The 24,841-nt window shown below is 33.3% G+C and overlaps 1 protein-coding gene across 7 annotated transcripts in view; it reads left to right on the forward strand.

The window, feature by feature from the left end:
• LOC107153225 (tudor domain-containing protein 3) overlaps positions 1 to 22,443 on the forward strand; it is a 105,383-nt gene extending 82,940 nt beyond the window's left edge. For 6 of the 7 annotated variants that reach the window (XM_015498744.2, XM_015498741.2, XM_048801326.1 and 3 more), the window contains 2 exons: positions 13,854 to 13,979; positions 22,195 to 22,443. In XM_015498744.2, coding sequence (XP_015354230.1) covers positions 13,854 to 13,970 — 117 coding nt within the window. In that variant the 3' untranslated portion in view covers positions 13,971 to 13,979; positions 22,195 to 22,443. Of the gene's footprint in view, positions 1 to 13,853; positions 13,980 to 22,194 lie in introns of those variants that run through there. The other variant, XM_015498743.2, reaches the window with a different exon arrangement.
• The last annotated feature ends 2,398 nt before the right edge of the window (positions 22,444 to 24,841 follow it).

A 24,841-nucleotide genomic window follows, 5' to 3' on the forward strand; every position in this document is an offset into this window, starting at 1 on the left:
AAAAAAAAAAAAAAAAAAAAAAAAAACTAGAATCGACCTAAATGTCCATCAGTAAGAGAATGGTAAAATATCATCTATCTGAAATATTATACAGTTATCATAAAAGATCATTATAAAGACTGTAATATATGGGAAGCCCTTATAGTAAGTGAATAAAAATAATTCAGTCTTAAATGAGAATATATTCAACATTGTAGTTGATTTTAAGTGGTAAAGTTATGTAGCCCCTATATGTATAAATTCAGTTTTATAAACTTTTTAATATACTTTCAATTAAAAAATTCAAAAGCAAGTAAAATGAACAAGAATTATTTTGTGACAGTTCATTCTCAGTTTCTAGTCTTTTAGTAACATAAGGAAAGTATTTGATCCACAAGTGATATAACCCTTCTGGGTTTATTAAGCCCAAGCTAACAGGTAACCACTCAACCAATTTTCAGTAGAGGGGTCTCATGAGGAAGTTGGTGTTTGAGAGTCTATCTAGTAATAATATTGTGACCCTTGGAAATCAGCAAAATTCAGTATTGGAAAATGTCCTGTGAAGCAGGTTTTAGGCTCTTGGTTATATGGCAATATAATCCCAGGAATGTTAACAAAGTTTCAGGTCATCTTGAGCTCATCTTTATGCTAGGTATGAATATATTCAATAAATAAAAATGTTATTCAGGTACCTGAGCAAAGCAAGACACAATGTGTGTATACATGTGCATGCACTTATGCACACACATGTGAAACATACCAGTGTTTGAAAATTTGTGGTATTTGCTAAATTGTTCCTTTGGGGGATTTATCTCAGTAAAGAGAGCAAGAAAATAAGGTAGGAAATTATTTTTTTTAAGACACTGTTTAATTTCATAAGGTTTAACCTAATCTACTGACCTATTCATCTATTATCAACACTCATGGAGAGAGATTTTCCTATCACTTTCAAATGAGAAAAATTTTTTAGTGCTCATCATAATTTTTGTGTGACAGCTATAAAGTGTTGTCCATCACTAGCAATGAAATTTAAAAACGGACTCCAAATAGGAAACTACATAATCCTATTAAGAATAGATGTTCTTATGATCAAAAAGAAGTCTGTAAACTACCATAGAGTAATCTGTGTCATTGGAGGGCACAATTCTATCATCACAGACACTTAATCTCTAATTGCTACCATCCCAAAATATTGGTAAAATTTCTAAAAAAGAACCCAAAACAACTTAGGATCTCTAAAACTACAGAGTTTAGAAAAATAACCTGTCTCACAGTTCATGCTATGAACGTTATAACTCTTGAAACAGAGAAATATTACTAGGGGATTTATGAAATTGATGAATACCCCTTATTTTTAAAGTATTTTAGTGACAAATTCTCAAGTAAATGTACAAACTTGCTAAGTGTACAAAATAATAATTTGTATTTATCTAAACTTCTGTGGATAAATGTATTCATATGAATAATGTTAATGTCAAGAATTTGAAAATATTTAGTGAATTTTACTGCTTTATTATACTTCTCAAGTAGTCATTTTCCTGGAAAAGATAATCTGTATCTGTAGATACAAAGAGAGGGGGGGAAATTTTAACTTGGATGAGTTTTATAAAGATGATTTCTGTATTTGATAAGCCGGTTGGATTTCTCTCAGTTAAAAAAAAAAAAATGCCTCCTTTCTTCACTGAAAGAAAAATGAGCATGAATACCAACACATTGCAAAATCATTTTGTAAGTGTAAGGTGCCACATAAGAGCTAGTTTGGCATTGTGTGCTAGGTTCTTTGCCTCTATAACTCACTAGGATAAAATGTTTAAATAGCTTGACTCAAACCAATAAAAGAAAACCATTTTATGTTGCATCTGGCATTATAAAGAATAGAAATTTACATTTGGGCACTGATATCTCACTTTATTGTATTCTTTAGTTTTTGTACCAGAAATTAGTTCTAAGCTCTGTATTTACCTTAATTCATTACTTTCATTATATATTTAAAATGTTAAATGGAAAGCACTTGATATTTATTCACACTAACTTCATAAAAGTTTTATTACATAATTAGCCTAATTTTATCCTTTAGCCTCTGCATCTACTGTAATATGTTGAGAGAGCATGAACTTTAGAGTCCAGCATAACCTAGGCATATATAATCTTTTTTAACCTCGGTTATATTTTCTCCTCTGAAAAATAACAGTAGAAATGTAACCTCATAGGGTGGTTGTGAGGAACACAGAAACTGCTCAATAAATATTTTGTTAGGTCGAAGAATGATTAAAATGTCAGGCATGTGGGTTCTGAATCAGTGTTAGTTTCATTTCTTTAGTTTTCCTTTAAGGCTTTGGAAAGAGCATCCTCATTTATTGGTAGTATCTGAAAAGTGATGATTTTTGACCCTGAATTGCAGAAGCAGCTACAAATTGAAATTAGAACTTGTATATCCATCCTAAATTACTTACCTTGGAAGGAAACCCTCGCTGCTTCTTCATACCCTCCTTTTCTTCAAGCTAATTTCTTTTCTTTCATTTTTTTTGTTAAAATTTTATTTTCTGCTCGAATGTTACTAATAAAATGAAATTTTATATTTACTCTTAAAATATAGCTCTAATATAAAATCCACATTTTTAAAGTAAACTAATTTTTTTCAGAAAACGATTGAATCATGGTCCCTTAAGCTAATGATATTTACTGCAAAATTATAATGATTTCTATTTTTTTTTCTTTATGGAAACTATTTTATTCCATGCTTTCAAAATTTTATGGTTTGTAACAGCCTTCATAAATCAGCAACTTCATTTTAGCTCTGATACAAGGCTTTTCTGCCAGTCTTACAAAAAGTGCACCTGCTATTTGACATTGACAGGAGTCCTGTCAAAACCTGGGTTTTGCATAAATTAGTGTTTAACCCTAGACAAACTTTTCCTCCTACTTAAGTGCAGTTTTTAAAAGACTGTCATGCCTTTCTACAAAAACAATGAAAGTGAAATTTAACTAGAGTATACATTTTATACTCTGAACAAAGAAGTTTATAAACTGTTTGAAAACTATGAATTTCTGTCTTTTTGACTTCTCATTGAGCCTTAATAAGCTTCACTCTAAAAATAACGATATAGACTTCATCTCTCAGAACTCACCATCCAAATGATTTGTTTTTGTGTATTTTTAAAATATAGAACTTACATTTGATGGAAATAAGTTCATATCCCTTATTATTCTTGGAGAAAATCTTTGTGATATCTTTTCCTTTCTTTAACCATCTAATATGATTGTGAAAGATTCCTAAGCTTGGGAATAATATTTTTTAAAAAAGGAAATGTTATATACTGTCTAACTTCTCAAATATTGAACACTATGAAAAGAGGGGGGAAATTCATAAATTTAAACATACTGAGTGAAATCTATATATTTGATAGTAACGAGATGATATTACTTCTCTATGAACTTATTGAGGTAAAATAGTATAAACAGTTGAGAATGTTAGGACTAAAGTTCCTTCTGTTCAACATGGTTACCATTTGAAATACTTCTTCTGTGCCAGCCACTAGATATATTACTTGTTACACATTAACTGGTTTAATATCTATAGGATCTCTATGGAATCTTCATTTTATACACCAGAAAAACTATAAATTCAGGTTTAGAGATATTAAGTAACTTGTCTAAAATCTTTGGGCTGGGTTTCAGAACTGATGTTTAGGTTTAGTACTAGCTAACACCATAGAGCATGATCCTATACTTTACCTATAAATGGAAGCAAATGAAATTACCTACTGGAGAATTTTTGTGTGAGTTTAATGAAATGATATACCTAAGAATGTTCAGCATAACAGTAACTTCTAACTTGATATGTGATAGGTTGTTCAGATAAGGTGTCTTTCAGTCATTTATTTTAATCAATCTTAGTTCTCACAATTGAAGATGTATTTGAGTAGAATTATCAGCTGATATTTTTCAAGGGACTAGAAACTATTTTACAAATGGTAGAAAATAAACCTACCTAGGCCTTTTAATCTATTATTTCTTGCTATTATAGTTTAATCTTATACTAAGACTCTCTTATCACCATCTAAATTTCACTAGAAAATAGTTCCAAGATTAAGGTACTTTTAACTACCTATCTAGATGGTACCCTTTTAGATGATAGTCCTCTATTTACTATGCAAAAACAAAGGCTAATAAATTATCAAAATAGCTTTTGATAAATATCTGATATGATGTTACAGTTATTCACTATGCCAATGATGATACTGTGCCAAAGTAATATCTTTTATTAGTGCACAAACATCAACAACACTTAAATTTAGAACTTTGTATGTAGGTCAAAAAAACTGTTCTCTACAAATACATAATGAAATAGAACTGGGAGGTTATAGAAATTTCGGTTAATGGCAAGCACAGTATAAATGAATACTGATCAAGCAACTGATAAAAACATTAACATTAAACCAGTTGCCTGATAGACATATAAATTGCCTAGAACAGTACCTTCCTCGTGAGAAGTACATATTAGTGTTATGTTCTAGACAGGCCATACTTAAAATATTATTGTGATTTCTAGGTTATGTGGAATAGTAAATACTAAACTGTATAAAAGATGATCAAAATGATGTATATTCTAAAAATAATGGTATTTGACAAATGATTCTTATTAATATAGTAAGGGAAGTTATTATATTTGCCTTTAAATAACTTAAAATCTTTTCTATGGTAGAGGAAACAGACTGATCTGGAAAACATAAATAGAAGTTCCAGAAATGCAGTTTTATACTTTATAGTGAAGAATACAAAGCAGTAGAATTGGCTGTCCAAGAAAGCTTCAGCTAACTTCACCAGTTATTTCAAGGGGGCAAAACCAGCATTTGTGTGATACAGCAAAGGAATCTTGTACTGCAGAGGAGATCACATCAGTGACTCCTAGGTGTACGTAAAATGAAAACTTAGCTGGCTTAATAACTGATAAAATGAGTTAAAACATATCTTTTCTATATGCTTCACTAAAGAGAATTATAGTTTATTATGCAAGCATTGTTAGTATGGGTAGTTAGACATGAATTAGAAATTAAATGTGATAATGGTATTATTATGTTGGGGCTCTATTTGCTTTAAGGTTAGAATTTTTCATTCTTTTCCTTTTTTATTTTTTTATACCTTTATTTTTTTAAATTTATTTTTATGTGCTCCTGAGGATTGAACCCTCATATATGCTAGGTGAGGCTTTACCACTGAGCCACGACCCCAGTCCCTACTATCTTATTTTCTTAATCATCAATAAAGGATCAAAAATACTGCAAATTATTTATTTCTGTATCATTTGGTATTGCAGCTTTTTAAAAATAAGTATATGAAGCATTTTGTCCCAATTTTTTCTTCTGCATTCCAACCCTTAGTGCTCTTTAAAAGCAAAAGATCTGGTTTGTATTTTATCAATTTAACATGAAAATTTTTCTTTTAATTCAGTTTCTTATGTCTGTATTACAAAATTCACTGTAACATACCATGTATCTCTGACTCAGTTGGTCAGTGAGATAAAATGCATGGAATTGACGCTTTAGAGTCAAAGGCAGTGTGGTATTATGTTATAGTAATTATTACTTTCAGGGATTTAGTTAACCTATCTTAAGTTATATTAGTCAATTTAAGATGTAAAAATAATAGAAATTACAATTAAAACAGTTGAACACCTGTAATTAGTGCTCATCTATCTTAACCATAAATATTTTTAATACATATTTGCTCAACTAGCATATTTGAGCACAGCATTGCTTTTGCAAACATTAATTATGTATGTTGACTTGAAAACATCAATAGACATAAATAGGTGTATATATATTTTCCATTTTTAATCATTATTGCTGTACTTCTACTTTTCATATTGTTGTGTTTAGCCTGTTCCATTTTATGACATTTACTAAAATTTCAAGTGTACAGACTGAGGGTGAGATATTAAAGAGATTAATCATGTTAATTTATTTTAATTCCATCTTTAAATATTCATATTTTATGTAGTGTCTATAACTTTTTATTGATCATTTTCAATCTTGATCCTCTGCTAATTTCCTCCCTCCTTTTGTTCTGTTTGACGGTTTTGCTCTAATTCGAAAGAAAAAAAGAAAGATTGACTTTCTTGCGAAACAAAAACAATGGCAGCAACAAACTGAAATATAACGTAAAATTATTAGTTTTTGTGTGTAGTTTTTGAACCTCTGAAGAAATAAAAGAAAGGCAGGGTGAGAACCTTTTTTCCTTGAATTGGCCCTTTGATTTTCTCCAAAGACCTCTTCACTTTCTTTATCTGCACAAAGTAATTTGGGGAATACTGTTAACAGGACGATAAGTTCCTGATTTTCAGGAAAATCCGTGAATCTGCATAGTTTAAGTGAAGGAAGGATGTATATTTTATTAACCTGAAGTTATTTAATTTAGGATAGTAACCAATATAAAGTTGTTAAACTCTTTATTATCTCATATAATTCTCCTAGTAAATCTCTGAAGTCCTGATTATTTTGTATGTGAAAAAAATTGAGACATAGGGAAAGCATAGTTAAATGCTTAGGTTGTAGTAGACTCTAAGCCCAGACTCGGATCTGATTTAAAGGACAGAGCTCTTAAATGCCAGTGCCATAACATAATATTTCTCCAGGAAATCTCCCAACACATTAACGTCTTTTAGAGCAGGAATATGCTGCCTACTCTGACTTCTGGAGTGTTGGTAATCTGTTTAACGTTTAGCTAAAACAGGCAGTGTGTTTTAGAGAGGTACATGTCTTTACAAGTGATACATTCATTCTTTGGACTGCACTATAGGATCTCAACAAAGATGATGACCATTAAATGGTATTTACACTACCTGCAGGGCTTATGCAATCCTTTTATTCAGAATTGACCATAGAATCTTAAGGACATTATTCTAAGTAAAATAAAACAAATACTGCATGATCTCACTTAACACATGGAATCTAAAAAAGTCAAATCCACAGAAACAAAGAATAGGATGGTGGTAACCAGGATAAAGAGTTAAGGAAAACGGGGAGATGTTGTGTTCAAAGGGTACAAAGTTTCATATGCAAGATGAATGAGCTCAAGATCTTGGTAACTGGGCTCTATATACTTGATGACAGTCCTCTATTTACTATGCAAAAATAAAGGCTAATAAATTATCAAAATAGCTTTTGATAAACATCTGTATGATGTTACACTGGGCTGGGATTGTGGCTCAGCGGTAGAGCACTCACCTCGTACGGGCGGGACCCGGGTTCAATCCTCAGCACCACATAAAAATAAAGGCATTATATTGTGTCCATCTACACCTAAAAAATAAAGAAATATTTTTTAAAAATTCAAAAAAAAAAAAAGATCTTGGTGACCACAATTGACGTATACAGTATTGTATACTTGAGATTTGCTTAAAGGATAAAACTTCAATATTCTCACCACAAAAAGAGAGACAGAGAGAGAATAAATATGGTAATGTTTTTCGGAAACATGATTAGGAAAAAATAGTAACCATGTGAGATAGTAGATTTGTTAATTAGTTTTTTATCATTTCACAGTATCAAAACGTCAAGTTGTACCCCTTAAATTCATGACTGCTATTTGCCCATTATGTTTGTTTGTCAATTATGCTTCAATAATGATGAAAAAAATTTAAAAGAATCAACCCTAGAAAATTAGGCTATAAGAAAAATTCTCTGAAGCAAGAACTGTAAATATACACTGTGTAATGCAATGCAAAGAACTTTAGGTTGTACAGCCTAGGGATCTTCTGAAGCATGGTCACTTAACATAACTCTGAAATGGGAGATTAAATAATTCAGAGCATTCTTGCAAAGAGTAAATGAGACAAGATGCAAAATGCAAGCACATGGTAGAATAAACATTCGTTTCCTTTTTTCTATTGTTAAATTGTAAATAAACTTAGATGTACTTTTGAATGAAAGAGGATCCATAACATTTATCATTTTGGAAGTCGTAAGGCCGAAATTAGTCTCATTTCTATACTTTATTCTCCTACTTAAAATATGGATGCAACCTTTTGATACTTATCTGAATTTTCATAAGTACCTAAACCCCTAAAAGTAGCTTTTTTTGCTTTGTATCAAAAGGTTAAAAAAATCATGTTTAGGAAAAACATTACTATATTTGTTCATTTAAAAATCCCACATTTTCTTTTATGTTAAAGTTTTAAGTCTATTCAGATTGTGCTTTAGTTAGCATAGAATGAAACACTTGAGCTAGTAGGAATTTGTATGATTTTTATCATACCTGGTAAAATCAAGACTTTTTATTTCCTTTGAAAATATGAATTTTAAAAAGAAAAGATCAGAAACTTGGTGAAATATTCCTCAGTCCTCTGATATAGGAATAAATCATTATATCAGCCATGCATTTTGGAAGAGTTGTTTGCTAATTAGATTTTGAATCTGATTTTTTTCTTTTGTCTTAAATTAGTGCTTTCGTTTTTTTCTCATTTCTGCCATAAAATGCTTTAGTTTATATAAAATATTGCCAGATATATGTATATGTTGAAAAAAAAAAAAGTGGGGCTGGGGTTCAGTGGTAGCACAATTGCTTGGCACTGGGTTCAATTCTTAGCATTGCATATAAATAAATAAAGATCTATTAACAACTAAAAAAAATATTATTAAAAAAAAAGTGGTCTTAGAGCTGCTCTAGGGAAAAGGGAGAGAGACTATAATTCCCTATTATGTTTTCTTCTAAAGTAGAATTTTGTTTTACTCAAAGCTTCAAAAACTAAGAAAATTTAGTCTTATAAATTTTAGTATATTTGCTTATCTAATAGCTTTTTCGTATGTTAATGAAGTCCAGGGTTTTTTTTCTCCATTTAGTTGAGCTTTTATTATTAGACAATTTATGGAATTAAGAGTAGGGTATAGATTTTCTCTGTAATCACAGGCAAAAGAGAAAAGGCTTTGAACTCAGAGTTGGAGTCCTGCATTCCAATTCCTATTTTTTTACTAGCTCACTTTCTTTTATCAATCAAGTACTCCACTCAGTTGGTTCCCAGTGTATAGCGGAGGTTTGATTAGGTTGAGTTTTTAATATTTGTGCCTTGAGTGTTACAAAACTTGGGACACTGAGGAAGAGAAAGCCAAAGAACAGTGCCCATACACGTAAAGATGCCTACTTTAATCTGAGCCCATCTCTTTACATCAGTTTTCTACATAAAATTTAATTTGAAAAACATGCTGCCTTTACCTCAAAATTAACAACAACAACAATAATAATGATGTAAATCTGCTCCATTAGATTATCCCCAATTTCCTTTCTAGTTCTGAAATTAATATCTGTGTTCCTCACTTTGACTATTCAGGGGCACAGTGACAGGCAGCCAGGGCTGTGAATCAGATCTGCCTTCTAGTTCAGGTTGTGGCACTAATGACTTGAATGAAGAACTTCTTCACAAAAACTTTTGTCTTACAATCTGTGGTTCTAGGCTACCATAAGCTTGGTTTGTTTGGGGGAGAACAATAAATATGAAGTGAAATATACTTCTTAAACAAAGGTAATTGGTAAATTAAGGTTCAGTGTTGATAATACACAGCTTTCACAGGTACATAGGTTATGCTTGATCTTCATAGAAAGTAAGAGCAGATCCAGGTTTGACTTTCAATTTCAGTGATTCTGATATGATCAAATATTGGTACAGTTTAAAAATAAGTCACTTAAAAATATTTAAGTCCTACTTTTGGAGTATATTGAGTAATGTTTTGGAGAAAGATTTGTCTTTACAGTAATTGTTTGCTTAGGTTTTTATATTGCAAGTAGTTAAAGTTCCATAAACTCAAGGTAACCAGGCAAAATGTGGCCTGGAAATTCAGAGTAGGTGGTCCATAGGTGAATTACTGAAGGAGACATGTACTCATTAATATTTAATTGTTTAAAACATCCTAAAATTCAAGGATGATTATTGAGAGAACATTGAATTTCATCCACTGGCTTATGTTTTATCATTACTACACAATTTGTTAAAAAGAATAAACTAGAAGATATTTTATTAAGCTATACACAAAATAACTATTAAAGGACAGGTATTCCCAGGCTCAGTGGCACATGCCTATAATCTCAGTAACTGGGGAAGTGGAGACAGAGGGTCACAAATTCAGGGCCAGCCTTGGCAACTTGGCAAAACCCTGTCTCAAGATAAAAAGTAAAACGGCTGGGATAAAGCTCAGTGTTACAGTGCTTGCCCAGCATGTATGAGGCTCTGGATTCAATCCCCAAAAGTGCAAAAGAAGTAAATAAATTTACATTAATTTACTAGGTTTATTTTAATTAAGAGAATTACCATCCCCATTCCCTGCTCCTGCTAAATAATCTATCATTGTCTCCCCACAGTTGTAACTGTGAGAAAATGATGAAGAAATGCTAATCTGAGATAAATTGATTTATTAGGTTAAGTAAATAAAAACAGTAGCTTATTTACATTATTAGCAAATACGATAAGTCTTTGTGATATAGGCCATTCTGTGCATTCTAGAATGTTTTACAGCATCCCTGTCCTCTATTAGATGCAGTAACAACTTTTTTTGTGCCTAATATCTCCTGAGTGACAAAGTATCTATGAAATGAGAACCACTGCTCCAAGAAGAATACTTGTTTGGTTTTGTTGTTGTTTCTTTTCTGGTGGTGCTGTGTATCAAGCCCAGGGGCATGTGTGTTCCGAGGCTCTACTGTTGAGCTACACCCCCAACCCAGAGTATAATACATATTTATATGCTTAGCTGCACTTCACTTGAATATTTGTGATACAGAGAACCTGACTATTATGTGTGTTTCAAACCTACTGAAATACATTCCAGGTTCCAAGTAACTGACTTACAATGACCTTCAATAACTCATTCATAAATGGGAAACATGTAGTTTGTCTGTCTCCCCATTCTAGACACTATGTGCACCAATGAGAGACTGAAGATGTTGTGCAGGAAAGATGCAGTTGTTACAAATCATATGCTTTATTGATAGAGTTGTGTGCCTCATTTTCGCACTGATTTCTATTTTGTTTCAAAATACCACCTCATTATGCTTGATGTCACAGGGATTTTTGTATTATTTTATTTTTTCATTAAAAAGGATCAGTAGACTAGTAAATATTGGCATGGAAAGAGGGCTTGTTTTGGAATATTAGTTTGTTTTTTAAAACCAGCTTTTATCTGATAACATGTCTAAGGTGAGCCAAAATTGGACTCTTGATGAAATTGCTCTAAGTCTCAAAAACTTAGGTGAACATTGCAAAGTCCCATTTTATGGCTTTATCACAAGCCTATAAAGACCTTTTTGCCCAGGAGTCAAAAACAAAATGGCTGTAGTATGGGCTTTCCCTCTAATAAGTTCTGCAACTTGAATAAATTACTTCATCTCTTTGAATTTATAGATTGGTCTGTCCAATCTAGAGGGATGCTTCCAGGATTATGCTAGCTGTCATGTAGTGTCAGATTTTTAAAAATATGCTCATGAACTATGAAATGAATTTTCTTTGTATTTTCAGTCTGCAATGTATTAGTGAAAACTAAAGGAAGAAGATGGGCTAGAAGCAGAAAAAACATAAATTTCATTCAAACACAGCTCAAAATAAACATTTATTAAATTGAGCTGTGTGCTATAGAAAGTGGAAGAAGATACCCATTGAGTGCATAAAATTAATAGCTGTAGATTATAAAAGTGGTTGTTGTGCATAATCAGATTTGCCCTTGCCTGCCCTGCAGAGGAATTTTAAAGACTAAAAAAAAAAGGTTATGCCTTTGACAGTAATTGAAAACAAAACTGTCAGAATCATTTTTATTTGTATTTTGGCTTCTATTTTGTAGAAAATGGGAAATAAATTTCATGGTCAGTTATCTCTATAAAATTATTTCAATGGTTTTTGGCTAGTACTGTCTGATTCTTAAACACAGAAAACACAATTTTTTAAAATAGTAATGTCATTTTTATTATATACACCCAGCTCACTCAGCAAATGCAGTATCCTGCCTCTTAACAGTGTATTTTATTGGTAAAGTACAGATTTGTAGATGTTTTCAGCTGGTACTGCAGCTGGGTGTGGAGAAAAATTACATTCCATTCTAATCCCTAAAATAATTACTTTATTTCCTGCAGTACCAAACACATTGTTATCCTTTTTAGTTAATATGCAACTTAGACATGTTATCAGCTGGTTTTAAAAAACAAACTAATATTAAATGTTGTCATTTGTAATAAAATTAAATAGCTCTTTTTCAAATTTAACTAATATTTGGCAATCATGCAGAACATAATAACAACAACAACAACTCTGTTCTTTCTCTGGCTACCTTCACATTTTTCTTCCTGCACTTTAATTGCTTTGCTAAATTACAGATAAAATATCTGACACTTCTAACCATTTTCAGATTGTTAATGAAAGGGATTTAGAAAAAGGAGAACTTATCTGAAATTTTGTCTCTATAAGGAGGCTATTGAGTTAGATATATTGTCAGAGTGTCTTATTTCTTGGATGATAGGTCTTCAAGGATAATCATTAATTTTGGGCTATTGACTTGTTTCTTTTATATCCAAACCGAGACTTAAAGAAATAAGTAACAGAGTTCAAATTCAAAACCAAAATTTGTCTTAGAAGTTTTAGAAGCAAAGTTAGAAAGCATTCTTGGACTTCAATATTCTTTATATAAAATGGACATAATGTTTCTGTCTTAAGAATCCTATGGAGGATGCCTAACAATAAGAGTCATGCCGAATACTAAATATTATTGCTAAATAATAACATTTGATCAAATTATTTTATCATCTTTCTGTTTCCGTTAGGTACAGTTACAACAGTTGGATCTGTAAAAGTTAAAAGAATAGAACTCAGTCTTTCTGATAATTTCTCATATCATTAAGAAAGCAAAGTAAAAACAGTCTTTTGGAAAAGAAGATGCAGAGATACAGTGAGGAGGTGGAAAAAAGAATAAATTTCCAAAATCATACAAATTGTTGGGCTCTCACAATGCAGTTGGAATTTAAACTCTCTACTTAATAAATGTTTTTTCATAAACAAAATTGAGAGCCAATTTTTTCAATTTCTAAGAGGCTACATATGTCATAGCTAAATTAATTCAGAAACACTAAGATTACAGGGTGGCAGCACTCAGTAAGAAACCAATGTGTTTTGGCTACATTTTGTTGCTTTTAAGTCTTTTTCAAATATTATAATTAACTATACTCTCTTCTGCTGTCTAATCTGCTTATCCTAATTTCCCCATGCTATTCCTTTAATAAGTCTACCTCTTCAGTAAAAACGAAAATGAGAACAGTTTGAATTTTACTATAGTAATCTATCTTGCATGAAACTTTCTTTATATATACATTGTATACCTCCCCATGTTCCAATTCATTATCTCTATCTCTAGACGTAAGGTTCTTAACAATGTTAGAGATTTCATCCAATGAGGACAGACAGTTGGTGAACATTCTGTACCTCTTCAACCCTTTTTCCGTATCTTATCAAGATTCTTTTCCATGACAAATATGTGAAAATATTTAGAAGTCTAAATACTCAAGAAAATTGTTTTTATGATATTAGATCTTCTGTTTTCACCACATTGTATTAATTCATCTGATGAGACAATCACACTATTACTAGGAAATAGTTACCTTTTCTGAAATTAAATTTGATTCTATTCTTACCAATTACATTCTTTTTTTAACTAAGTACCAAACAAGTTTTAACAGTTTCCCCGCCTTTGTTTTTCTTCCCCTTGCTTCCCTCTGTTGTCAAAGTTGACTGATCCGAATCCCAGGGTAGTTTAAGAGGGTACATTAAAATGGGGGGGCCATAAAATGTATTTAACTTAGGAAAGTTGGAGCTGTTTTGAACATGTTAAATCATTACTCTTTGAAAACAGGAAGAAGAAGGCATCTATGACCAAACTCTTGAGTTCCGTAGAGGAGGTGATGGCCAGCCAAGACGATCTACTCGGCCAACCCAGCAGTTTTACCAACCTCCCCGGGCACGGAACTAATCAGAGAAGGTAAAAAAAAGTTGACCTTGTAAAGTGGTTTCCATATAAAGAAAGATGTAATTGATGTTGAATATGTAAGTAATTACTGATATTTCATAATAATATGAATAGAAAAAAATAGCTCCTTCAAACAATTGGTATAAAGTATTTGAGATTATACCATGGTTACATACTCCTTTTCCACCACACTTTTTCCCACAAGTGCTATTTCTAATTTCCTTTTTTCTCTGTACCTCCTCTCTTCTATTGAAAGTAATAATGATCTGTGAAATGATTATTAATTTTGAAAGCACAAAAGTTTACATATAATAAACACCAACAATTGAGTTTACTTTAATTTCTTTTCAATTTTTTGAGAAAGTGAAATATTTCATGGTATATATTCAGGAATTTGATGAAGAAAACATGATTGGTTACTTATTGAAATGTAATTTTGGGGTCATATGCTGTTGATCTAGAAGCTATTATACTAGTGTATTCTATAACATTGCATGAAACACTCAGCATCTTTACAGTGAACTTCTTCAGGTAGGGTCTATAACCACAGCTCCCAGGAAATCTCATCCTGCACCTTTGAACAGCATATTCCCAGGGCAAAGCTAGCCACAGCTCTAGGCAGTTAAACACCATGGTCCAAGTGACCACTGCCCACGTCTCCCCCCTTTTTATTTTTAAAACACAACTGATGCATGTCTACTCCGAAGTGCAGGAACTGGGATTAGACGAGCTTGTAGCTGACTCTAAGAAAACAACACAGAATAAAGAACAAAGATATGAGTCCTAAGAGATGCCATATAGTATGTTTTAGCACATTCCAAGGATTGAAACCATTCAGATAATCCAACAGCTTTTTTGTAAAACTGGCAGGAAATAACATGGGAATCTGTCTTTCCTGTATAACTTGAATGTAAATGGTGCAGTTGCAAGAGATTTAAACTAACATTGTTATGATTCCAAATTCCTAATAGATGCATCTTTATCTTTTCACAATCCCATTGGGAGGTATTATATGGAACAGGTGTTACACAAGTAAAGTAATAAGCAATATGGCATCATAATTGTTGCCTGATGTAAAGACTTTGTATCTGATCATCCAAGCCCACTACAGGAGCTTATAAGGCATTCAACTCTAATTCAAGTTTATTATCAATAGCTTTCAGATCTTGGAGGGCTCTTGAAGTATTTTGTGCCAAAGTATTGGTGATGAGAGTGCTATCTACCCATTTCTTTTTTTTCCCTTTCTTTGTCCTTTGTCCTGATCTCATCCCTTCACCCCCTTCTAATTAAAAGAGCAGTTACTGTTGTAAGGGGAAATGAATGATGACCACTCTGGCTCCTTCAGGCTTAGAGGGAGTGAAGTGGGGCAAGCAGTTTAGGTTTCTCATTTAGGAATGCTTTGAGTCAGTTGATGGGTCCATGGTAAAAGTCTAGTTTGGAAAGAACAGGTTGTAAAGTTATCTGAGAAGTGAATGCTTCTATGAGATAAACAAGAAGATATAAGTATTAGAATGAAAAGTATTAGAAAATAAATGAATATGATTATAGAGACCAGCAATTTTTCACCAGGAGGTGCAAGAGCTTAGAAGTTTTTTTCCATGACAAGGCCACTGAGTACATGGCTTCCATTTGGGAATGTAACTCTTAAAGGATATTCGTTACATTGTCAGAGTTACCAGGAATATAAACATAACACTTCGTTTTTATAATGTCACAAATACCCCCGTAAGATATAGTTAAGATATCTAATGTCATTTGATTTTTGTAAAATATCTTTTTGTAGGTATATCCTCTATATTTAGTAGAGTTCCCTTTATTTTTGTCACTTAGAGGTTCATAATCATACTAGCAAACAAAGATCAAGGCTGCCTGCCTGTGTAGGAAGTTAGGAAGATTTGTAGGCCTTAGATTGACTCAAAAATGCTTTTGACTCTGATAGACTTTTTTGATAGTTATTGGGCACCCCTGTCTAAGAATCCTTCTTTTATAGCCTCTACCTTTATTTACTCTTGGTGAAGCTGACACAAGTGTACATCTTAAGTTATATTCAAATAACTATTATCTTTTAAATGCCCAGGTATGGCTCTATTTGGGTTGTAACTTATTTTGCTATGTGTTCAAGACCAAGCTAATCAAATTTACCTTGTTCCTGTCAATTGTTAAGAGTTGAATTCCCTCAGGGAAACAGTCTTGGAAACTTGAGAGCAACCTCTTTGCTCCCTTAGTGCCATCTGTCAGGATGGGTCAGGGTCTTGTTAACCATGTGACTTGCCTTTGAAGCATCAAAGATGTCTTCCCTCTCCAATGGCCCTCCTCTTTATAGCATTTGCATTGATCATCTTTCTGTTCTCCAAGGTCTCAGTGATTCCCCTGATCAGGAGGTTATATGGCCTAGAGTTGCAAAGTCCTTAGAGAAGTCCCTTTGTTCCTTGGGGTCAAACTGACTCAGAGCCAATTATTGGCTATTTTTCTTTTTGGCCCTTTTACTTCCTTAACTTTAGTCTACAAGTTTTGGGTTTAAACATCCAGCAAGCCAGTTTTACCAGTCTTAAAGTAGGGTTACTAGGATTTTAACTTTAATGTCTATAACTTTACAGTTATTTACCCCTTCCATTTAATTGTGGTCAGTATTAGTACTTATATCCTATCTGTCCTATAAGTGTCCTATAAGTAATTATTTCAAATTAACTCATGTTGTTATATTAGAAGTTGAACTTTTACAAGGCACTAACAGACAATAATTCTGAAGTTTACAAGGAAAATACATAATGAAATTAACAAGAGTAAAACATATTTAGTTTGTATAATAGCTATGAATCAAGAAACGTAATTTTTATAATCCCAAATCTTTACTTTAAACTTTAGTTTGAAGAATACCAGCTTGGTAAAATGTTCTTTTAAACCTGCCGCAGTCTGGCTGGGCACAAAATCACGAGCCACCACACAGCTTGTAGATTCAAACAGCAACTCTTTATTCCCGAACTCACACCAGCCGTATACAGACACGTTCTGGGGAAATCCACGTTCTCTGCCCAAATCCACCTCCACTGGGCTTCTGTCTCCCAAAATATATTGTCTGAATCCCGTGAGAACTCAAGGGGAACTCAGGCAGCAGGATACGCCCTATTCCCAGCAGGAATAATCTTAAACCTTAAACCTGGAACCTAAACTGGGAACGCCCTAAACCCGATTATGTTAAACCAGGAACACCCTAATCCGCCCTGGTCCTTGAGCAAGGTCAACTACATTCAATGTCACTGCAAAATGTCAGCAACATGGGGTACGCTGGCAAGGAAATTGTCATACCTACTTGGCTAATGGCTCCCAGCATAAACCTTATATTTTAAAATATATATGTACTTGGAAGATATGAATATATCTAGTATACAAGGAAGCCAGTAACAGTGCCACAGTTATGCTGATGTTCTTATATTAACTAGGTTTAACTTTTAAAGAAAAATTTGGAATCTGGAATATAGTGTAACACTCTGAAATAATAGTTGTTGTTTAACTAGAGATATACCAACCCTAATTTCTTTAAGACTGGTTACTCTAAATAATAAAACTTAACAGACATAAGAAATTACCTTGATAGATAAGGGCAGATTAATGCTTTAAGAAATCCTTATTTCTTTAAAATAGAGAAGATTAAACTTTGATTTATACATGTTAATATTTGACCTTAGGAAAAATCTTGAATAACTTTAACTGTGTTAATTATATATAATCAATTTAGTTACACAAACTTTTTGAAATTTACCCTCCACAAACCTTGTGCAACTTACTTAGATGTTCTACAACTTGTTTGCATCCTTAGTTTTCTCCTCTCTTACATCTTGGACTTAGCACAAGAATATTACTTTACCAGACAAAATACTCTCGTCAAGAACATTTCCTTTAGCTTTTAATTTTCCATCCTAAAAAAAAAAAAAAAAAAAAAAATATTTCTACACCTATAACTTGATCTTTTCTAGTTTCATACCATTTCCAAAACTTATATTTTAAAACAGTCCTTATAAATGTTATCTATGCATTTAATTTACACAACACATTTCATCCCAGAAAAGGGATCAGATGAGGTAGTATATATAAAAGCTGTGCCTTAATCTTTCTTCCAGGTTGCAGTCAAAGGGTTAGACCACAGGATATTTTTGAGCCTGACCTGTTTCCCTTATTTTTATCATAATGTCATCAACTTTAAGTAAGTTCCTCACTGTCAATTGTGCCCAGATTCTCCTTTGGGTTTTTTTCCTTAAACTGGGCATATTGATATTCAGTGAAGGGAGCCCCAGAGAGGTGATCTGCAGCTGCCTGGGGCCAGGCTGAGAAACAGTGCTGGGACTGCCAGCAGTGGGTTGAAAGGATTTAATTCTTGTAACCCTTTCTTTGGTGTCCTGCTATCCTTGCATATCAGAGGCAGTGGGTTTTGATGCCTTCAACATAGTTCCTGACTGTCCAGACTCCTTATCTTGTAACTGCCTATAAATATCTGTACATACAGAATCTTCTATATACTTTATGCCGATGAACAAAATCTTATGATTGTATAACTATCTAGAAAACCATTTAAAGGACAGGTAGTATTACAGTGAAACATCTTTCTCTTAAAATTGCCCATACTGAGGGCTGCCCACAGCCCTCAGTATGCACTTGCTAGCACATTGAGGCCCTGGGTTCACTCCTTAGCACCACATAAAAATAAATAAATAAAATAAAGGTGTTATGTCCAACTACAACTACAAAATAAAATATTTAAAAACAAACAAAACAACAACCAAAAAAAAAAAAATGCCCATACCTTTAGGTGGCACATTCAGCCAAAATCTCAATTTTTTTAAGAGACTACCAGTAAGATCAGTATAATTTGGCCCACATTTTACCTGGCCAGTAACAGAAAGAACAGATAGACAAGAGAGGATCACCAAAACCAGGGCTGACAGGTGGGAACCTTTAAAACATACAAACTTATATGTACAAATTTTCCTTACCTTGGATAGTGAAGGATACAGGGTAGGTAGAGGAGGGGGAACCACTGCAGCTGGCTCAGACTCCCTGAAACCCCCCAACTTTGCTGGCATCATTCTCAGAAGTTCAGGGGGCCTTGTTGACCTTTAGGGAGCCTACCGTTCAAGTGAGAAAACTGAAGGCTTCTTGGGTCCAAGTAAAACAACAGTATTTTATCATACATTGAGGATTTTTTTTCCTTCTTTTAATTGTTGTTGGTAGAACAATACATGAAAGTAGAATTTTAACCCTTAATCATTTGCTTTTAGTGAAGACCCCAAAACAAAGCAATCTCAAACTTTTTTCATTTACCAATTTACAAAAACACATTTAATGGTTAAATATCTTACCTTATAAAATTTAAGAAGTCAAGCAGTTGATGTTTTAGCACTTTAATTTTGCAAATTAATCAGATGTCTCCTTTAACAAACACATTTATGAAGATTGATCCCATTTATGTTAAATCTAATTTACTCATTTTTAACTGTAGAAACAAGAATATCAGACAATTATAGTTAACAGAATTAGCCATCTCTTCCATGTTGAAGAAAAATCCTAGAAGCAATGGATATTACGTTTTAGACATTTTATAGAAACTAACACTTTATTGACTGACCACCTAGAAAAGCTTATGTTAGTAATTTTAAACACATCTTTATTTGCCTAACGTAATTGAACTTTGTTTTCAAGGCATGTGAACTAAAAGGTATTTGGATCCATTTCTTATATAAATTTGATTTGTGAGCACTCATTTATCTGTGTCAATTTTGATATCATGTATATGATATATGGACACAGGCTCATATGTAGAAACAACAACACAATACATAGGTGTGAATACATAAAACAGGAATCAAAGATCTTGTAGCTTCTCGTAGGTAGATCTCCACAGGTAGGAGACAATGCTATAGATGTTTATTAAAGCCGCTATTAGATTTAACCTTTTAAAAGTTAAAATAGAGCCTATCAGACTTTTATATTATGAGTTAAATATAGGGCAGGCCTGTATGGTTGGAAATGCTAGGTATAAAGTCTGACAGCCATGGTGGCCGCTGTAATTAAAGATTCAGATATATACTTGTCCTCAGTGGCTGTCAGACTTATTCCCAATGCCACTATATCTATATCTTTCTTAGGATTTTATAAAAGGAAGTTTTCCAATGGATTTGAGAATCAACCCTTGAAAAATTGGCCTGTGAACAAAGGGTGTAAAACCTTCTATAGTTAGATAAAATAAGACTGACAGAAAAATACATTAATTTAGGTGCACAGGATCAAATGTGAATTCACCATAAAACCATGAGCTTAAAAGTATAAAATTTTTAAAAAGAGGAGTTATAAATAAAAAGTCATGGCTGTAATTACATCTTTATCAGATCAGAGTGCACTTTTGGGTCAGATTATAGTCAATTCAGATAATTAAAGAATGTGAGAATCCTAAATTTCTCAGGTAAAGAAGACTTGTATATATGAGATCATTCCATTTTTCCTCCCTGTGCTACAGTGTTTGAGGAGGAACGTGTAAGAAAGCAGGGTGGTAGAGTGTGAGAGCAGATAAAATAGGTAGGTGTTTATGTCTCACAGCGGCTTGAATTTAAAAGTGACACTCTTTTTTCTTAATCTCAAACTGGTTTTAAATAATTGTCTCTGTCCAAGTCACAACTCTCCACAGCTAATCCTTATTCTGTTTTCATCTCGGTGGCTTCCTGTTTTGCAAACCATTGGTGGTTCTTAGCCCTTTAGATGCAGCTAGTCTGAATTGAGATGTTTTTGCATAAATATAGAAGGAGTGTATGTACTGGATTATGTAGCTATTTGTGTGGGTGTGTGGGTTTTTGTTTTTTTTTTTTTTTACACAAGTGGACTATTATATACACAGTACAAACCTTCTTGGTTTTTTTTTTTTTCTCTCCTTTTTTATTAGTACATCATGGTCTTCCTTATTCCTTTTAAAAGATGCCCAGTGTTGCAATTTATTTCATCAAGTCCCCTGTGGACTGGTCAGATTATTGTTCACTGCTTTTTACCCACAATGCTGTGATAATTATTATTGTATATATGAAATACATTCATCCTCAGTATCCAAGAGGGTTTGGTTCCAGGACCTCCATATGGATACCAAATCTGAGCCTACCAAAAAACTAAAGATGCTCAAGTCAAAGGTCCAGTTTTCAATACCATTTTAACTAGTAATAGATGTGTTTTTAAAATGTTTATTTATTTGATGATCTGGTCCATCTTCCCTTTGCCAAATTTTTCAAATCAGGTCAGGGAAATGATTACTTCAAAGACAGTTGTTACAGAACCCTGCCATATCAATCAAAGTGACATCATGTGAGGATAATAATGCTCAAAGCTATGTTTTTTAGTCTGGGGACTGTTTATTTCAGAAGGCTTTATAGCTGTTTGTGTGTAGCTGTTACAGTCCCAGCTCAAGCACCTTCATGCATGAAGTTGAACAGATAAGATTGCAGCAAATGTGTTTTCTGTTGTCAACATCTATTTTTATAGTTTCAAATACAGTAGTACCTAACAAAGGTGTGGAGCAGGCAGTGGGAGGTGACACAGGAAAACCAGTTCAAAGGTGTTTAAAGAGAAAGCAAAGATAGGTGGAATGGAGTAGCTCCTCATTGGCAGGCTGCAATTTTCAAGTCTTCCTTTGTTAAAAACTATTCAGTTAGTGCACATTCCTGAAAACAACATAATAGCAATAAACAATCTAACAGTGTAAGGATGTACAGTTTCTAAAAGAAAAACTTAGTTTTAAAACTTTTGCTCAGTCAGGCGCAGTGGCGCATGCCTGTAATCCCAGCAGCTTAGGGGGCTGAGGCAGGAGGATCACAAGTTCAAAGCCAGCCTCAGCGAAAGTGAAGAGGTATTAAGCAACTCAGTGAGACCCTGTCTCTAAATAAAATACAAAAATAGGGCTGGGGATGTGGCTCAATGGTTGAGTGTCCCTGAGTTCAATCTCTGATACCAAATAAATAAATAAACAAACAAACAAAACTTTGTTCTTTTCTCTGTGTATTACTTTATAGAGATGAAGTTTAATTAATTAATTAGTAGTGCTCATCTTATTCTACTTGAGCTCTATTGATATTTATGCAAACACTTCACATATACAAATGAGTTTCAGCAAAAGTGTGTCTTGAAAAATATGAAAAAGTTAACTTAAGAATCCAATTTCTTTTTTTTTTTGTTTGTTTGTTTCTTTTTTAAATAGAGTCTTCATGAAGAAAGGAGCCATTGACTGAAACATCCTGGTCAAAACCTGTTGATAAACTGTCTACTTTCCCTTCAGATTAAGATGCAGCCATGGTGGATATTTTTAGAAGAAGCAGATTTTTAGGGGAAGAAACTTCAACATATAAAGAAGGGTAAAAATACTGAGTTAAATGAAGCAAATAACTTTTACAAGTGAAAGGAAGAATTTTTTTTCTTCTGCCATCAATAAAACCATTGTGCTATTATATTTATTGTTTTATTTGCTTGATGTTTTCTTTCTTATTCATCTGGTATTAACTTCATACTAATTTCCTTTTATAGAATAGCAGTTACAAAATACAGAGGCTTTTTCTGTAATTATAGGATAATGACTGACTTATATCATTTGTCATATTTCTTACAAAAACAACTGAAGGATAGTAGCAGCTCTTAGTGTGGTAATAGTACTAAATATGACAAAAAGACATATTGAAAATTGAATGTTTATTTATAATATTCCAATAGCTTTTTCAGATATAATTCAATTTAAAATATAGTTATTCCTTCCCTTATAAAATGTTCCATGGATCTGTAAGATGCATCTGGTTGCTAGTAATAGAAAACCTCTTTCAAACTTGTTAATCATTAAGGGAATTTTCTGATGCACTTCATTTCCAGAAATGCAAAGTTTCCGGATTGACTTAATTGTGTGACCCATCTTTCAGGGATGTCATGAACGATTGGTTCTTTGCATCTCTCATTTCTCATTCTCTGGGATCGATCATTCCTTCTGTAGCAGTCTGCTTCATGTGGCCAGGGATGCTTCCTGCAACTCCCAGAGCTATCCTCAGGATGGAGCAAGAACTGCTTCCAGAAGGATCCTCAGAAATGGGCTCAAGGAGAAAAGGCCACATTTACCTATACTGGGCTACTTGTCTTCCTGTGAATCAGTAACTCCATCAGGATCTGTGGATTATTTTAGGTCTGATCCAAGTGCTCCAGCCTTAAACATGGAGGCAGTCAGTGGGGCTAGACTGGAGGTGGAAGGTATGCATCTGAAAGTCAGGATACTTGCTAGGAGGAGAGGGAAGAAGTATTGGTGGAGCAACTTGGCATTCTCTCTAGGCCTACAAACTCTTAGTTTTGTTATTTAGCTCACAGTTGATAGTAGAAGGCACTAGCAGTATTTTTGTTTTAACCCAACATAATAAACCAGGAATGGGGTAGGACTGGGCATCATTTTTTAAAAAGATTTCCAATTGATGTTAATGTGCGTACAAGGTTGTCCATGGCTGTTTTCATGAATTTGACAGCTAAGTCAATAAGGGAAGAGGCAGAAGAACTTAATGTGAGGGCTAAAGGTAATTTAAAATACTGGTTCTCTGTACTTATTCGATGGGGACAATAATATCTTTAGTAGCCTCTCATTTGATGGCACCAGTGGTGGCTAATAGTTACTATTATTCTTCATTAGTCCCAAATATAGTAGAGTAATAAGTGATTTATGATTTAACCTAAAGAAATCAAGAAAAGTTTAAATTGGACAGCAAGTGAGGACATACAATCTTACTGATTGCTGGTGGCTGCCTGGGGCTCTAAAGGGTGGAATTCATTTCTGACACAGCAAGATATATCTGGCTAAATATATAAAAAAAATTTCCAGTACAACTTTATGTTATAAATGTCAGCTGCAGGCCTGGATGTGTGGATGGGGTGTCTAATAATAAAATAATCACTAGTATTTGCCAAGATTTCCCCACATGACCAGCACTGTGTAAACATTTTTCATTTGTTATTTCTTGTGATTTTCACCACAGCTCTGTGAGGTATATATTATCATCTCTGTTCTTTAGCTAAAGTAGCTGATGTCTTTTGGAAATGTGAAGTCACTTACCCTAGGTCACAGAGTGAAAGATTTAAAGCCAGGATCCAAAGCAGACATGCAACAGGAAGTACCCTTAAAGAAGACAACCCCATGTGTCTGGAGAGCCAAGTGGGACATCTTTCCTTTTCCTCTTTGTTTCCTACTTTTTTAGCTTTGATTTAGTTAGGAATATATTCTGTCATTTTTACTAGCACTTTAGGTTTGTTTTAGATTTGCTCTGAGGTGTGATGCTCATCTTTGTGTTGTCCTTCTAGCTCCACAGCAGATGCATCTCTTCTCCTGGCCTCTTCCTCCCACTCAACCTTCCTTTCTTTCATCTCTCCTTTTTTATATCTTTATTGGAAACTTTAATATAGTTTCACTGACTTTTATTTTTGCAGAACTATTAAAATTACTTTAATTGTATTATTTTTTTGTTCTGTCCTCAATTTTTTGAATAGGTTTTTGATCTTAATGTTCTTCAGCTATGGACCCTGTGTATTTGTATGGGGAAGCCCCTAAGGTTGAATCTCCAAATTTTTCTCACTTTCCCAGAATAGAACCCAATTTGAAGGATGGTTAGGATTACTGTTTATTTACCATTTATTGAAATGCTATAGAAACAACTAAGAGTTAATAGGTTAATAGGCCCTGAGAGATGTCTGAAGCCCTTTTCTTCCATACAAAGTACCAAATTTTGTATATCATTTTGGCCAGAGGTTTCTCATTTATTCATTTATTCTCAACTCCTCTCTCCACTTCTCTCCCTTGCCCTTTACCCCTCCCCCACCTCCTCCCCCTA

This window comes from Marmota marmota, unplaced genomic scaffold (assembly GCF_001458135.2).
Source record: "Marmota marmota marmota unplaced genomic scaffold, marMar, whole genome shotgun sequence".
In the NCBI taxonomy this organism is placed as follows: Eukaryota; Metazoa; Chordata; class Mammalia; order Rodentia; family Sciuridae; genus Marmota; species Marmota marmota.